The sequence below is a fragment of the Elgaria multicarinata genome, chromosome 5 (assembly GCF_023053635.1).
Source record: "Elgaria multicarinata webbii isolate HBS135686 ecotype San Diego chromosome 5, rElgMul1.1.pri, whole genome shotgun sequence".
In the NCBI taxonomy this organism is placed as follows: Eukaryota; Metazoa; Chordata; class Lepidosauria; order Squamata; family Anguidae; genus Elgaria; species Elgaria multicarinata.
The window spans coordinates 54,321,157-54,338,917 of record NC_086175.1 but is presented as its reverse complement, the minus strand read 5'-3'; the positions used below and the strand labels follow the sequence as shown (position 1 = coordinate 54,338,917).

General features: G+C 40.2%; 1 protein-coding gene across 4 annotated transcripts in view; it reads left to right on the top strand.

Annotated features, from left to right (window-relative positions):
* ARHGAP6 (Rho GTPase activating protein 6) overlaps window positions 1–17,761 on the top strand; it is a 238,296-nt gene that overhangs the window by 213,941 nt on the left and 6,594 nt on the right. For all 4 annotated transcript variants that reach the window (XM_063126374.1, XM_063126373.1, XM_063126375.1 and 1 more), the window contains exons 5-11: window positions 1,225–1,420; window positions 3,153–3,208; window positions 6,643–6,793; window positions 8,080–8,228; window positions 8,565–8,744; window positions 14,062–14,159; window positions 16,944–17,206. In XM_063126374.1, the coding sequence (XP_062982444.1) occupies window positions 1,225–1,420; window positions 3,153–3,208; window positions 6,643–6,793; window positions 8,080–8,228; window positions 8,565–8,744; window positions 14,062–14,159; window positions 16,944–17,206 (1,093 nt within the window). The remainder of the gene's footprint in view (window positions 1–1,224; window positions 1,421–3,152; window positions 3,209–6,642; window positions 6,794–8,079; window positions 8,229–8,564; window positions 8,745–14,061; window positions 14,160–16,943; window positions 17,207–17,761) is intronic.

Sequence of the window (17,761 nt, the reverse complement as noted above, 5' to 3'; positions counted from 1 at the left end):
CTACAACTTCCAGCATTCCCCAGCCTTGTTGGAAGTTGTAGGATTTTTTTTTCAGTCTAAACATACCTAGGATTGCTCCCTTAGTCTCCCACCCTAGAGCTGCAATCCTACACATTTGTACCCCATTGGACACAGAGAGAGAGAGAGAGAGACTCTTTTTAACGTGTGTTTGTACCCAATGGGGTTTACTTGCAAAGAAATTTCTGTAGTGGTGGGGCAAGAGGGAGTGCTATGTACCCTTCCATGCACCAGGATGATACCTGCTTCTTGGGGTTGTATAAAAAAGTGGATTTCAAATTTTGGAATTGCTGCTACTCCTTCTCTGTCTTCCTGCTGTGGAGCACTTGCAGCCCACTCCTGCCATCCAGGAGCAGCCCCAAGGTAACATCTGCAGTTTGTGGAGGGTGAAGTGTGCAGATGGTGTTTTCAGCAGCTATAATGGTGGGGTGGGCATCTGAAAGGAGAGCAATGGAGGAGAAGGAATGGAAGATGGTATCAAAGTCATTTGCCATGGCTCATGCACATTTGAGCAAAATTTCTCAGCCTGAGCAAAGGAGGTTTGGCAAAAGCTTATGAGCAGGGAACGGAGGGGAGCAGCAGTAGCCTGGTCCTCCTGCATCACTACAGAGCCTAAAGGAGGAGTTGTAATAACCTGCTCCACCAAGTATGCACACACACACACACACGCGCACACACACACACACACACGGGCTAAAGTGAAGTAAAGGTGATGCTTCACGCATGTCCCTCTTGCACCTGCTTCTCAACTTTGTTGCCCTGGGATGGGAACAAAGTAAATGGCCCAAGCATTGGGAGCAGGCTGGGCCGCTTTCCAGCCTCAAGACCAGCTCACATTGGACAACCCAACCCCACTGCACCCAGGGGGCTCTCACCTTGGCCACCATCTTCATTATAGTGGTGCTGAAGGTCCTGTCCGGCTAACCGTGTTGCCTCCTCCCAGCCCAAGATTGGAATGGGTGCCAGGAAGAGCATGCCTGGGTAGAAGAGTGTGGCCTGGAGAGAGTTCTGTGGTCTGGACTTCAAGGTCTGCATTTGGACCGCAGTCCAGAGGTTCCCCATCCCTGGTCTAGGTCTTGTGTTTTTGGAGAACCATTTTTATTTATTGACAGCTCTGCTAAAGATTCAGAACCTAAATGGAAGTGAGGAGGAAAGCACTTCTCTCTCTGTCTATACCAGTTGTATGTGTCTTTGTGTATGTTGCAGGGTGCAATGTCCGTAGACTCCATTACCGATCTTGATGACAGCCAGTCTCGTCTGCTAGAAGCTCTACAGCTATCGTTGCCTGCTGAAGCTCAGAGCAAGAAAGAAAAATCTAGGGATAAGAAGTTAAGCCTCAATCCTATTTACAGGCAGGTTCCTCGGCTTGTAGATAGCTGCTGCCAGCACTTAGAAAAACATGGTAAGAGTATGTTTCAATTTGGCAGCTTAAGACAGATCTCAGACTATAAGATATGTAGATATAGCTTGTATGGATTCATATTTAGATTGTGGGTATTCTCATTTACATTATAGGTCCTCCCCCACCACCACCAAATACAGCCACTGGGCTATGAATTTGATCAGAGCTGCAATAAATGCTTAATCCTAAAAGGTTAAGTATCACCAATATTCCAGTTGATTCTCAATTTCCCACTGTTCAGTTTCCCACTGTCGCTTCCCACCACAAAAAGCAGTGTTGAAGTTACTCATACATATACAAATACAGAAATCCATAATCAATCTAACAGAAAATAAAATCAATAATATAAACCATAATTAGTACAATAATATGAATAAGAATAAACACTATAAAAATATAATCTAAAAATAGTACAATACTAAAAAATTGTATAGTACAGTTACATTCCATCAGGAATTGATGTTGTACCTAATTTGGCCCTCTGTCTGCTGGAATTTATTTATTTATTTATTTATTTATTTATTACTTACACTTATATACCGCCCCCATAGCCAGAGCTCTCTGGGCGGTTTACAGAAATTCTAAAATTGAGATAAAAACTAGGGTGACCATGTGAAAAGGAGGACAGGGCTCCTGTATCTTTAACAGTTGCATAGAAAAGGGAATTTCAGCAGGTGTTATTTGTATATATGGAGACCTTGGTGAAATTCCCTCTTCATCACTGCAGTTAAAGCTGCAGGAGCTATACTAGATTGACCAGATTTAAAAGAGGGCAGGGCACCTGCAGCTTTAACTGTTGTGATGAAGAGGAAATTTCACCAGGTTCCCCATATATACAAATGACACCTGCAGAAGTTCCCTTTTCAATTCAACTGTTAAAGATACAGGAGCCCTGTCCTCCTTTTCATATGGTCACCCTATAAAAACAAGTATACAAAATTTAAAAACTTAAAACACAGAATTGAGTTATTGTAACTCTGGAATCTCATGGAACCATTGGGTGTGGTTTAGGATCCTGATCGATGAATGTTCAAAATGAGCATTCATGAATTCTGATATGAGTTGTTTGTACCCGGTTTCACCATTTCCTCCTTCCTCTTCTTCCCAGGGAAGAAAGTAACACAAAGGCCTGGTTCAGGCAACACGCTAAACCATGCTGCTTAACCACAAAATGGTTAAGGGGATCACTTAACCATTTTGTGGTTAAGCAACATGGTTTAGCGTGTTGTCTGAACCTGGCCATAAGTTGGTGCAATACTGTGTTCACCTCAACCCAGGATCTTTCTCTGAGTTCTCTTTCAATCCAGAAGGCGCATTTACATTTTTATTCCTACATCAGTGAATAGAGGCCCAAGCATCTGTATATAATTGAGATGTGCAGGTTAGAGCCAAGTTTGATCTTAGACTTCCCTCTAGTGTCATCCTTAAACAGTTGCCACAGAGTTGCTGAAAAACAATCATGGATGCATTGCTGTAAGCTTCACTAACAAAAATACTAACTAACCCATTTTTCTGAATTGTAGATAGATTTACCCTGACGGGGAAATTGTACTGTCAGAGTGGGAGCAGGGCAAAGATGATAGGATATGCGATATCAAACATCACACAAGACGTCCAGCTAAAAAAACAAATATGTGACAATATCATGCTGTAATAATAATATTGGTAATAGATGTATGCATGCTTCAGTGAGGATTTAAATAACGAAGCAAATGATTTGATATATTTTCAGGTCTTCAAACAGTGGGCATATTTCGAGTTGGGAGCTCAAAAAAGAGAGTAAGACAGGTGAGCCTATCTCATATTTTACAAAATATACTATTTTTTGTCCTTTGTTTATTGCAAACTAAGAAGCTTCATTGTCAACAAGCTATCAGTGTGGAGTTCTTGTTTAAATATAATTTTACTGTATCTCATTACCTGATAATGGGTCTAGGAGAATAGTAATGCCTCCTTAACCTTTCAAGACATATTTCATTAGGTTAAAATAAAGGTTTTGAAAAATAAGTATGCATCCTAGAACTATGGCCATCAGATATAATCCTTTTTTCAACTTCCTCTTTCAGGAATTTTTGGTGTTGCTTTCTAAAGTTGCTTTCCAGTTCCCACCTGGCAATTGCTAATTCCAGATACCATTAATCACATAAGACAGCTGCCGGTCATTATCAGTGGTACTCAGTGTTAGAGCTGAACCTAAATGCTTTTCGGGCTTTCTTCCCAAAACTAGCACACTCAAGCTTGTTTCCATATTGTTTTATGTGACAATGTCTTTTTTTCTAAGATCAACTTCTTTTCTGATAGCCTGTGAGTGCCTGTTTCCCTCAGCCTGGATCTCTATTTCCTGTTTCTGTGAAGTATATGACTAGATTCCTTTTAATATTATGCCTTCCACAAAGAAGGATTGCAGATCTCTCAGATGGGTGCTGCAAAGAAAGAAGTAATAAATCATTTCTCCATCAAACTCTATCAGCAGATATTTCTTCAGTTTCTGCTTTTTTATTAGCAAAAGTAGGATGGGACAGTTTCCAGGTAGAGGCCAAGCCTATAATGTCATGTGCCATCTATGATATTATAGGTCTATATATAATTATATTTATTATTTATCTATTAAAACATTTGTATCCCATCCTAAATCACAAGGAACTAAGGGCAGCGTACAGATAAAATCCTACAAGCAAAATAAAACAATGAAAATACACAGCTAAAAACATATTAAATGATTAATCAAGCTAAAACCAGTATAGAATTTAAAAGCAGTAAAACCAATTAAAGCAACATGCAAGCTTGGTGAATTTCGCCATCAAAGGCTTTGTTAAAAAGCCATGTCTCAACTTGGCGTTGAAATGAAACCAGCACCAGTGCCAGTCAGGCCTCTAAGGGAAGGGTATTCCACAAGTGGGGTACAATAACAGAAAAAGCCCTCTTCTATGTCCCACCATGGCGTATGTCTCGCATTGGTGGGACATAGAGGAGGGTTCCTCCAACAGAACTCAAGTGTTGGACAGACATATACAGGGAGAAGCACTCCCTCGAGTATCGAGGTCCCAAGCTGTTTAAGGCTTTAAATGTATTCTGACTGGAAGTATATAAGCAGACCAGTGTTAAATGGTCTTTGTGGGATGTACCGGTCAGCAGTCTAGCTGCTGCATTTTGCACTAGCTGCAACTTCCGAGTTGTCTTCAAGGGCAGCCCCACGTAGGGTGCATTGCAGTGATCTAATCAGGATGTTACCAGTGCATGCACTACTGTGGCTAGGTTATCCCTGTCCAGGAAAGGCCATAGCTGGCGGATCAGCCAAAGCTGACCCAAAGTACTTTGGGCCATGGAGTCCACCTAGGCCTCCAGTGACAAGGATGGATCTAGAAGTACTCCCAAACTACACCTACTCCTTCAAAGGGAGTGCAATCCCATTCCGAACAGGTTGCTTACCCAATTCCTGGACTTGGGAACCACCAACCCACAGAGCTTCCGTCTTACCAGGATTCAGCATCAGTTTATTAGCCCTCATCCAGCCCATTACAGCCTCCAGGCACTGGTCCAGCACCTTCACCGCCCCAGCTGACTCCGATGACAAGGAGAAATAGAGCTGAGTATCATCAGCACACTGATGGCATCTAACCCCAAAACCCGTAATGACCTCACCCAGCAGCTTCATATAGATGTTGAAAAGCATGGGGGAATAGAATAGAGCCCTGTGGCACCCCACAGCTTAATAGCCATGGGGTGGAACAGAAATCTCCTAATACCACAGTGCCCATCTCACAGAGCCAATCCAGTATGATACTATGATCAATGGTATCAAAAGCCACTGAGAGATCCAGGAAGATCACTAGGGTAGCACTCTCCCTGTCTTTCACCCAGAGTAGGTCGTCAGTCAGAGCAGCCAATTTATTTATTTATTTATAAATAAATAAATATTTATTTATTTATTACACTTATATTACACTTATATGCTCCCATAGCCAGGGCTCTCTGGGCGGTTTACAGAAATTCTAAAATTGAGGTAAAAACAACTGTATAAAATTTAAAACTCTAAAACACAGAACATACACACATAAAACATTAAAAACCGATTTAAAAACTAAACATGTGGGCAATTAGGATGTGCCGCCATATGCCTGGGCAAAGAGGAAAGTCTTAACCTGGCGCCGGAAAGATAGCAGCGTTGGCGCCAGGCGAGCCTTATCAGGGAGATAATTCCACAGTCTGGGGGACACCACCGAAAAGGCCAAGGCTGTTTCAGTTCCATGCCCTGGCATGAACGGGTCCAGATAATCAGTTTCCTTCAAGAACGTCTGAAGTTGCCCAGCCACCACATACTCAAGCACTTTGCCCCAAAAGGGGATATTAGTAATGGGGCAGTAGTTCTCACATACCTCTGGGTCCAGGGGGGTCCTCTTCAGAAGAGGGTGCAGTACAGCCTCTTTCAAGGCAGCAGGCACCACCCAAGACAGAGTGAGGTATTTACCACCCCCTGGACCCACCCAATCAACCCACCTCTGCTGGATCATATTAGCCAAGATGGGCAAGGGCCAAGTTTACATGTGGTGGGTTGGAGTGATGAACTTGTGGTTATGGTTATGTGCTTATGTTTTATGGCAAGTATTTATGTGATGAGAGAGAGATGAGTGACAGGGAAAATGGTGGATTTGCATATGTGTGATGATTGTCTGAGTGAGTGAAGGTGTGTGTGAAGTGTGTGTATTATAAAAACTGTGTGATGTGCTGTGTGAGTCAGACAGAGATAGGAATATAGCCAGGAGTTTAGGATTGAGGACTGAAAAAGAGGGAGGTCTGTGGTGATTTGTGAAATGATTGTTTGAGAGTATGATTTAGAGTACTGCGTATAAGAGAACATATATTAATAAAGCCAATAAGAGTTGCCTGTTTGTTATTCAACGACTTATTACTGTAATTAATAAAGCTTTCGTGGTTTATAAAATCCTATGCCTTCTGCTCTTGGCCACATAGGAGGGAGGTAATAAAGGAACAGCACAAAGTTATAGGGTAAAAAGGCTTGGGCTTGAGCCTTAAAACTCCATGTGACAGCGAAACCCAGTGTGTGAGAGAGAAGGTAGTTCCTAGTGGGGTGAAAAAGGCCTTAGAGACAGGGAATTCTCACTGGAAAGAGGCAGGGACGCTAGATCATCTTTTTCTTTAAATGTAATATAATAATGTAAATGTTTTGATGTGACCTTTTTCTCTTGTACTGATTTTTCTAGTTACGTGAGGAGTTTGACCGTGGTGTGGATGTCATGTTGGATGAAGAACACAGCATTCATGATGTAGCTGCTTTATTAAAGGAATTCCTTCGTGACATGCCTGACCCGCTCTTGACTAGGGAGCTTTATACTCCTTTTATCAACACGCTCTGTAAGGATGGCAACTCCTCTTTTACTGGTTCTTTAAACATGTAGCCCTTATCTGCATTTTTTTGTTTGTTTGCGATTTTATCTATTTTAAATATGTGTGGGATCCTCCGAACATTTAATAGGAGTTTTCTTGAGTTTTTGTAATGGAGAAACAAACCAGCCACTTCTTGGGACAGCCGCTTGCTTGAAGAACCCATTGTGGCTCAATGGACAGAGTGCTGAACTTAAAGCAATTGACCCTAACAGTTACCTATTTATTTATTACATTTCTATGCTGCTCAATAGCCGAAGCTTTTTGGGCAGTTCACAAATAATCAGTTTCACATTTGTATGATTAGGCTTGTAATGATCTAATTCAATGGTGGGGGATCTGTGGCCCTCTTTATGATATTGGACTCAAATTTCCATCAGCCACAGCAACATGGTCAGTGGTCTGTGATTTATGGTAGCTGTAGTCCAACACATCTGGAAGGCAGTGGGATGCCTGTGTCTGCCTGAAATTATAATTTAACCTTCCCCAACCTAGTGCCCTTCAGATGTGTTGACCTACAACCTCCAATATTCCTAACTATTCCTGGATGGGGCTGATGGGAGTTGGAGTCCAAAACATTTGGAGGGCAACAGGTTAGGAAAAGCTGCCATAGAACAACAGTTCTTGGGTCAAGCAAAATGTAGTTATTTGAAAATGGGAACAAGCACGTGCCCTGCATCTATCATGTTCATGTACTTTGTGTGTACGTTACGCTAACCATGTGCACATGCTAATCGACTGCAGCGTGTTTAGAGATTGCACATTTTTTCAGGATGTAAATTGTAGTTCCAAACCTATTGTCAATGCCTGAAGTTACACAAGAAGTGAAGTTTGTTCTGCAAGGCATCCAAGATCTGATTTTGTCCCACTTTCCAGTCATTACATTGTCATATAGAAATCTGGACATGCTATATGCAATCCCGCTGATTCAGAGTAGCTGTAAAGATCTATAGTAGAGTTTCCTCTCCAAAAGCTATAATAGTAATGGAAAATGTTGTTCTCATGGCAACTAAAGATGAAATTCTAAGATTTCTAATGATTTTTCAGGATCACATGAACCCTTTTACTCCAGACCAGCATTTGTTGTGTATCTATGTAATTGCAACCTGTTGATACTGCCCAGTAGTGTCTGGTTGCTCAAATCCCTGAAAATATTTAAAATGTCTGTATCACTCTGTTAGTTGAGAATAGTGTAAAATGTATGTAATTGTGTACATTACTGTGAACCCACTCCTTCGAATATGTTTCTGTCTTAGTATTAGAGGCCCATGAACAACTAAGCACTCTGCAACTTCTTATTTATCTTCTACCTCCCTGCAACTGTGACACCTTACACCGGCTCCTCCACTTCCTTGCCACTGTAGCGAGCCATGCAGAAGATAGGATAGACCAAGATAGCCAGGAGGTAAGTTCATCGTTTCTGTGACTTCTTTCTCCCTGACTTGGAATGTTTTGAAGATTGGAGAACTAACCTTTTCCTCACCTTTCGTTTGTTTTGCAGTGCAGTCTTGCGTTTTTATTTATATTTTTCCTTGTTCAGTTAAATAGTGAATAGTGCAGTTCCATATAAAAGCTGTCATTCATATTTGTTATCATTCATATTTGTGCAAACACACCCACTGAGAGCAAATTTGTCTCGGACAATGCTGGTTAGGCAAGGAGATTTGGCCTATGCAAAGTCCTGGGTAGCCACTTCCAGAGTTAAGTGCCCAAACTTATTCTGTTTTTCTTCTCTCCTTAGATCCCGGGCAACAAAATGACGTCACTCAACCTAGCCACTATATTTGGACCTAATCTCTTGCACAAGCAGAAGACGACAGACAAAGAATTCACCGTTCAAAGTACAGCACGTGCTGAGGAGAGTACGGCCATTATTGCTGTTGTACAAAAGATGATAGAAAACTACGAAACACTTTTCATGGTTGGTGAAAACTTTCTTATTTGGCATTCATATAGTTGTCAAATGCAATGTGTATGTAACTTTTTTCTTAGTTTATTTTAAAATACATAACAGTGTATATCTATAGACTATATATTTATATATATTATGATATTGCCTGAAGAGAGGATAGGAAGAGTTTCTTTTAACAGAGTTCTTGCTACTTTTAGGCAAGAGAGACTCATACCTTGCCCCCCAAAAAGGCAAGAGACCACTAGTACCTTTTACTACTCTCCTGTAAGCACATGCTGCCCTGCAGTGATCCAGAAGATTTTTTTTTTAAAAAAAAAGACTTCAAGGATTTTTTCTTGTGAAATTCCTACCCGTGTGGGAAGGTGGTGGTTAAGAAGGAAAAAGAGCCCATTGTAGACAATAGCAGCTTATTTTTTAAAAACCACCTCCCCCCTACCCTCAAGAGGGGTGGAATTTTGTGGGAGGAAACAGGTGTGGGGGGTTAGCAAGTGTTCCTGTTGCCCGTATGCCTGAGACCTAATCTACACCGATATTGCACTATGAAAGTGGTATGAAAGCAGTATATGGTATGTGTCAACAGTTGTTAGTACATTTCAATACCACTATAAAGCAGTAGTGTGGCTCCTGCCTTTTATATACTACTTTCATACCGCTTTCATAGTGCAATATCCTGCTTGGTGTACATTAGGCCTGAGTGCATTTTCAGACACGCAACCTTGACATTTGAAAGCACTGAACATCCCAAAGCTTTATCACTTTAAGGGGTTAAAGGAATTTTTAGAGATTGAAGACACAATTGCTTAATCCAGGAGTAATTTATTGAAAAGAATTACAAACATATATTCAAGATATCATGTCATGGTAATGAGAGCCAGTGTGGTGTAGTGGCTAAGGTGTTGGATTGGGAGTCGTGCTTGGTTCTAGTCCCCACTCAGCCATGGAAACCCACTGGGTGACTTTGGGCCAGTCACAAACTCTCAGCCCAACCTACCTCACAGGGTTGTCGTTGTTGTGAGGTTAAAATGGAGAGGAGGAGGAGGACGAGGATGTATGCCGCCTTGGGTTCATTGAAGGAAAAGAAGGCAGGATATAAATGCAATAATAAATAAATAATAATAGGCATGTGTAATTTCTCCCAGTATTCATACTTACCAGTATTATATGCTAGCAATACATTTCTCCAGGTTAGCAGATGTTTGCTTTATGGAATGTGGTTGCATGAGTTTCATGGATATTCTTCATAATGTGATTATTTAGAAGTAGTGCCATATCAATGAACAAACTCATATATGAAGGACTTCATAAGCAGGTCTCTGTTAATACAAACCTTATATTTTCGTATGTCCATGAAGCTGAAAATAGAAGTTCAGAATCAGAAGTTATGGATCTTTCACAGCTTGATTTATAGAGTATTTGAATTATGCTGGCATAGGGCAGGCTATAAATCTAATAGATAAGCAGGGGGGGGCAGTGGCTAAAGGGTTAATTAGTCCATGAACCATTTCAACTCCTACAGTTTTTTGTGCTCTCTCTTTCTCACTTCATTTTGAACTGAAGCTTAAAATGAGTATTGTGGAATTATTTCGTCACTTTCTTGGAGCAATTTTGCTGATAAATATCTTGTAGTTCTGAAGACCAAACTAAGTGGCTTGCTGGATGCAAGGGAACAATATACCATTTCAAATGACGTGTTTAGAATTAGAGAGCGCCATGGATGTATGTCAGTTTGACATCAGATATGTGCAGTGGAAAAGCATCTCTGGAGAGACTCTAACTGTCTGTGTCAGTGCTTTACCAATCAGACTGCTTCAGTGGATCCCAAGTTAGCTCTTTGAGTGTGTGTGTGTGTGTGTGTGTGTATATATATATATATCAAGCCATTTGTGTTTAGCTCTTGGTTTACAAAAACATCTCCACAAGGTGGTGTTTTCATTTTGCTCTTAACATTCTGCAAGCTCAGAATTCTCCAAATTCACACTACGCATTCTTTGCCAGGGTCGTAGATGCATAGGAATCAGCTTGTCAATTTTGTCATAAACGACTCTGATAGTTCCCCATCAAGCAGCAGCAAACTGTTTTTCAAACCTTAAAAGAGTGGGAGGAGGCCAGGGCTGCTGTTTATAGTTAAGACTTTGACATTTGTACTAGTTTCAAATAGGGAAACATTTGGACGAGAGCATGGATCCACAGTGTACAACTTAAATGTGACACTGCCAAGTTTTTTCCCCTCATTCTTCCAGCTGTGAACGGCTTCAGCACTGCAACTGGAGCAAGATCTGCGAAATAAAATCCAGTAGAACAGAATGTGATATTTGGCTTACTGCAAGGGTTTATTGTCAGGTCAGGATGGTTCTGCTTGTCAGGAGCAATACACAATTTTACTAGGGATTGTTTGCATTTCTTAAATGGATTAGCACCAATAATCTGCTAGTGATTTAGCACAATAGTAAATATTCATAAATCCATTTTGCATATATTTTTGTAAAAAGCTGCACTAAAGCAACATGGAAAATATGTATTCTCCACAAGTAGATTCTAAGATGCAAGTGGATAGAGCTGTATTAAAATTCTTTCACTAGAGAACATAAGTGCCATGCTGGATTCATCTAGTCCAGCATTCTGTTCATACAGTGACCAACCAGCTGTCAACCAAGAAACCACAAGCAGGACATGAGTACAATAGCACCCTCCCACCCATGTTCCTCAGCCTCTGGTATACATAGGCTTACTTCCTCTGCTACTAGTGGTAGCATATAGCCATTAGGACTAGCAGCCATTGATAGCCTCCTCATCCAGGAATTTCTCTAACCCTCTTTTAAAGCCATCCAAATTGGTGGCCATCACTATGTCTTCTGGAAGCGAATTCCATAGTTTGACTATGTGCTGTGTTTAACTATGTACAGATCCAACTGTGGATCCAACCCACCCCCCTCCCATGGTGGTTCTAGGATGGATACCATTTATTTGCTTTAGATTTTCCTATAAGGTTGAGACCTTAATCTTTTCTCACCACTATTTGTGTCAATTCTTCAGACTCCCTTCCTGAAACTCATCTGTTCAGGCACAGGTATCTGTCCCATATCTTCTGCAGTGAAGTCTGATGAGAATAATTCATTTAGCTTCTCTGCAATCTTCTTGACCTCCTTCAGTACTCCTTTAACTCCATTTTCATTCAACCGCCTCCCTCTTTTCTCTAATAGTTTCCTTGACATTGCTTGTTAACCATGCTGGTTACCTCTTGGACTCAGTGCTACCTTTCCTAACCTGTGTTATACATTTTAGCTGAGCTTCTGTTATTGTGGTTTTGAGAAATCTCCAAGCATTTTGAAGGGATTTTACCCTCTTGACTCCCCCCTTTCAACTTCCTTTTCACCAGTTCCCTCATTTTAGAGAAGTTTTCTCTTTTGAAGTCAAATGTGACTGTGACTGTGTTGTACTTCCTGGATATGTGTTTTCAAAATAGATAATTTGTAAGGTGATACAGAGCTAAATGTAGCAGATAACATTTTGTGGAATGGAGTCAAGCCAGGATGGCTTTGTCTGTGTTGTTCTGCCTGCAAGTTCATTTGATACATAACCAGGTTATTCATAAGTAATGCAGTGTGTGTGTGTGTGTGTGTGTGTGTGTGTGTGTGTGTGTGTTTTAATAGAGTGGGTTGGATATGGAAGATGATAAAAAATGGTAAAATTGAAATCAGAACAAATCATCCAAAGGTATACAAAATATCTGGATGCTTTCAAATATAAGCTTGTAAACTTATGAAGATAAACATCACTTTGGAGAGCATCCGCAGTGATGGTGGTTATGCTTGAACAAACATAGCTCACTTTTCCCCTTTTCTCTTTGCTACGGAATCATAGAATAGTACAGTTGGAAGGAACCTATAAGGCCATCAAGCCCATCCCCCTGCTCAATGCAGGAATCCACCTTAAAGCACACCTGGCATATGGTTGTCCAGCTTCATCTTGAATGCTTATAGTGTGGGAGAGCCCATGACCTCCCTACGTAATTGGTTCCATTGTTATACGGCTCTAATGGTCAGGTAGTTTTTCCTGATGTTCAACCCACATGGATTTGTGGAATACAAATCCTACTGCCACTGTATTCCTGTAGTACTATTCACAGCTCCATAATAATAAGCAGTGCCTTTTCTTCCTTTTCTTTTCAAATCTCATTCATTTGCTATGTATTCCTATTCAGAACATCTGCTGGAGTCAGTGGTTGTAGGGGGGCCCTCCTGGTAAGGGTGAACAGCTTCAGCCCCATGATGTGATTGGCCAAGTCAAGTATATTGGTAATGGAATAAGTAGTCCAGAGAAGTTGGGCAACTAATCATGCCTTCCCAAAATGCTTAAAGAGAATGTACAGTGAAATATCTAGCCCCATTAAAGCACAACCCTATGCATGTTTACTCAGACAAAACTCATAAGGACATAAGAGCTATGCTGAATCAGACCAAAGGTCTGCCTTATCTAGCATTCTGTTCCTACAGTGGTAAACCAGATGCCCTTGTGGGTATGTGTGCTTCAGCATCTTCCCACTTGGCTTTCCTAGCAACTGGCATTGAGGGGCACACTGTCTCTGTGTTCAATAGGCCTTACTCCCATATAAGTATGCATAGGATTACAGCATGTTAAAGTGCTTCCTCGTGATTGTTTTCTCTGATACTTTATATATTCTTCTGAAAACTTGGAAACATCTGATATGCCCGTCACAGCAATACGATATAGAGGCTTCTATTTTCTGGACCATATGACAACTACGGAAACTTGGCACTAAATGGCCATGCAGGTGTGCACTTGATAAACCTGTCAGTTAGGAAATAAGTCTTATCACTTTTATTTTTCATTCAAATTATGAAAACTATACCTAACCCTAGGTACACAAACTGCAGATGTAATCAAAGGTATTAATTTCAGGATTAAATAGCATAAACACCTGACTGTACACATTCTTGTAAATGCCAGCATTACATTCCTTGTTTTTAATAGAATAATTGCCTCAGGGAACCACGATCAGATTCTGAAGTTCAAACTACAGAAGTAGCCACGTTGGTTTCTAAACGATGCTCTAGAAATTGTAGTACCATTCTGAGAGAGTTATCATCTAATACAGGGATGGGCAATTTGTGTCCCTCCAGATGTTTTGGCCTACAACTCCCTTGTACCAAACTCTTTTTCAATCTATGTAAATAATAATTTCTAATCAGTGATCTGCTGTTCTGTGTTGTTGTGGTTGTTGTTTTTATAACAGTTAGCTTTTGATTAAACAACACGGTGATGCATCATTTTTCACTTACCTCTTTGATGCTTCATTCATATACAGGTCCCTGCTGACCTTCAAAATGAAGTTCTGATTAGTCTGCTTGAGACTGACCCAGACGTTGTAGACTATTTGCTGAGAAGGAAAGCTTCCCAGTCATCGTGAGTAATTTTTGTTTCTTCATTTATTTTAATTGGGGATTTAATTTCTGTTGGAATTATTTAAAGGTTTCTAGTTTCAAAGCTCTAGTTACATTGATTTAAACCTTAAAATTTTAAAGGAACAATTGTGATGTCAAATCACTAGTCCCTTTTATAACTTAAGTGGTTGCAGCCCTAGTACCTTCAGCATCAATTAATTCTGTTTGCATATATTTTTCATAATACAGTCCATATCCTGTAAGGATATTTTAATACATGAATTTCATCAGTTAAACAGTAGTGGTTGTTGAGCATCTTGAACAGTGCCGTGGTTCGCACATCACACCAAACTATGACATGGGTTGTTGGATTCTGGCTTGTTGTGATGGTTTGTTGTTGCTTTGTGAACTCTGGGTTGTTTAAACCACGGGTTGTCAATACATGTGAACCCAGAACCATGGGTTGTTTGTGCATTGTTTCGCTAGACTAATGAGGCATCAGGTAAGAGCAGTAAAAAAATGAGTCACTTTACCCTGGATAGGGCAATAAACTATGGATTAACCATAGATTAAATAAACCATGGATTAAATAAATCATGGATTATTGTTACGTACTAACCAGGCCATATGTGTTCAAGAAAAGCAGGAAATGCTGATGTAGGCTGATTAGATCCATATTGCATTAAATGGGATTCTATTTTCTGTATCATATAGCCATGATCCAGCTGTTCTCCAAGTCAAATAAATTCTAGTGTATACACAGATCTTTCCTATCTAGTTCAGTAGAGTAGACAGAACTTTGCTTACAAAATGATGCCTGTAGAACTGGCTTCCTCATTGCAGTACAGCCAACTCATACAGGAGCTGTGTTGGGCACATGTAAAGCTTTGGATCATGTCCATATCATTTGTTTCTAATGAGTTCCAATGCAAAAGATGTTAAATCCCAGTAGTATTATCAACAGTCAAGTATATTGCAATCTTAAATGTTTCTTAGAAAAAGTTCAGTTTGACAGCTGTTCACATATGCACCTACATCACTAGTATCACCAGCCAATAACTTGCAACTGGCAACCATGTGGATTTATTTATCAGTCTTGTATGACAAATATGCTGGGTCTTCCCTTAAAATTTATTCCAGCACCATTTGTGCCTCAAGTAGGCAATACACCTTTCCCAACTTTTCTAAGAAACTGTATGGAATAAGGGTCTTGTAAATCACAACAGATGGTACTAGTGACTGTGCTACCTATTTCAATAACAGTAAGTTTAAATGTTTCTGAAAATGATGAGGGAATTGTCACTTCACACTTGTTCTGCTACTAGGAAAAGTTGCTGCTTTACCTACCACCTAATTAATAATGAGGCACCCCAGGAATCACTTTTTATATGTTTTGATGCTAGAATGTTTCCAGCTGTAACCATAAAGTCATGGGAAAGAATTTGGCTAGAAGATTAGAGGGACAATTGGTCAGCATGAAACAAATGTAATGCTCATAAGACATGACCCTGTTTCTATTCCAATTTGAAGAGATGGCTACATACTAACTGGGTTATTTTTTCCCAATGGGAAGTTGGAACCGGAAAATAAAAAGTCAGATACACATGTAGTTATCAACAGAATAAACCATCAAAATCTATAACTACACATCTCTTGGGACTATCCTGATTCTACTTGATTATGGATTTTAAATCTAGACCAATGACATGAAAATTTTGAAATTCTTCAGCCAGAAGTGAACACACGTCCGGCAGTGGAAGTAATTGGTTCCATAGCAAAATGTGTGAGAACTACTTCAACGCTTCGTTCTCATGATGATTATCCTTTTAAAAGACAGCTACTTGTAAAATGTGCTTAGTGACTGCCTATTTGGCCTTTTCTCTTGATGTCGCTACAAATGCTTTCTGGACTTTACTTTTAGCTAAAAGCCTCACAGTTTTTCCTTTTCCTCTTCACTGCCTTTTCCTCGTCACTGGAGTACAGAACAAAGCGTGCCTGATTTAATGCTGCTCTGTCAAGATGAAAAAATAAATACAGTATTTGGCATTATATAACACTGCTTGCCACTAACGCTACTGTGATGGCCATCTATTTCTGGATTCTCCCTCCCCGCCCCTCCACTCCTTGTAATATGCCTGAATTTGCAAGGATGAAAATTTCAATCTCCCTCAATATATTAACAGAGTTCTAATGGTGAAAGCTTCCTTTTTAAATCCTGTATAAAGCAGTGGCCATTTTAAGTGCTTATCAGGGATTACCCTTTGAGAAGAAATAGAATGTCACAAACATACCCAAGGTAAGGTACTTGAAAGCTTGTTTGTGCAGTATTTCAGTGAGTGCCTTCTTTTCTGCCCTCAATATTTCTTGTGTTACCTTGCTTCATTACATATATCTTTCCTATTTAATAAATTACCAAAATGTGTATCTGCTATACATACACAGACACAGTATCCTGGATTATACCCTATTGTATTGGAGAAATGTTTTTACCCATTGACAAAAATAATCTCATTGTAGAGGAAAACTATCAGTGTAACACAAGAAGTAAGTTCTGCTTTCAATTATAATTTCCCCTTAACCTGTTGCAATATAAACATTTTCAGAACATCTATTGATTTGTATTTATTGTCTTGTATAGTTTGTGGCAGTGTGTTTTTACTTATGTAGTGTAGAGAATAATTTCATCATTGTTATAAAAGCCCTTTCATTCCAGCATCTGTGCCCTTATAATCCTTATATGCTGTTTAAATGTTGTTTACATGGCCTGAAGTTCATTAATTTATGTTTGTATGTCAAATTTTATCAGAAGCCCTGAAATTCTCCAGTCAGAGGGTTCGTTCTCCATGGAAGGCAGACATTCGTCCATAGACTCAAATAGAGCCTCAAGTGGTGACATCTCACCTTATGACAACAATTCCCCAGTGCTTTCAGAACGGTCTCTTTTGGGAATGCAAGACGATATGTCCCTCAGTTCCGATAAGTTATTTAAAGTACCAGAACAATGCACATTGGTCAGCAATTTTCAGCCCAAATCAAGAGAGAATTCCCTTGGATCATGGCTTGGGAAAGGTATGATCAGCAAACAAGCTAGGTGAAATGTCACTGTTATTCATTTCGTTGTGTATTTATCTGCTGTCTAGAGTTATCATAGAATCATAGAATAGTAGAGTTGGAAGGGGCCTATAAGGCCATCGAGTCCAACCCCCTGCTCAATGCAGGAATCCTCCCTAAAGCATACCTGACAGATGGTTGTCCAGCTGCTTCTTGAATGCCTCTAGTGTGGGAGAGACAACAACCTCCCAGGTAACTGGTTCCATTGTCGTACTGCTCTAACAGTCAGGAAGTTTTCCCTGATATCCAGCCGGAATCTGACTTCCTGTAACTTCAGCCCTTTATTCCGTGTCCTGCACTCGAGAAGAGATCCTGGATCTCCATATTACTTCTCCACATTGTTGCTTCTGACCACCCCTCCATTGAAGCAGCCATGATTAATTATGCTTTTTGTCCAGTTGGTAAGAAACATCCTGTTTCTGAGAACTGACCTTGTCCTGATGAGTTATTTAACTAATTCCCTCGGGAGAATGGAATCAGAACTTCATTATTGAGCAAATACAGGTGATCGTG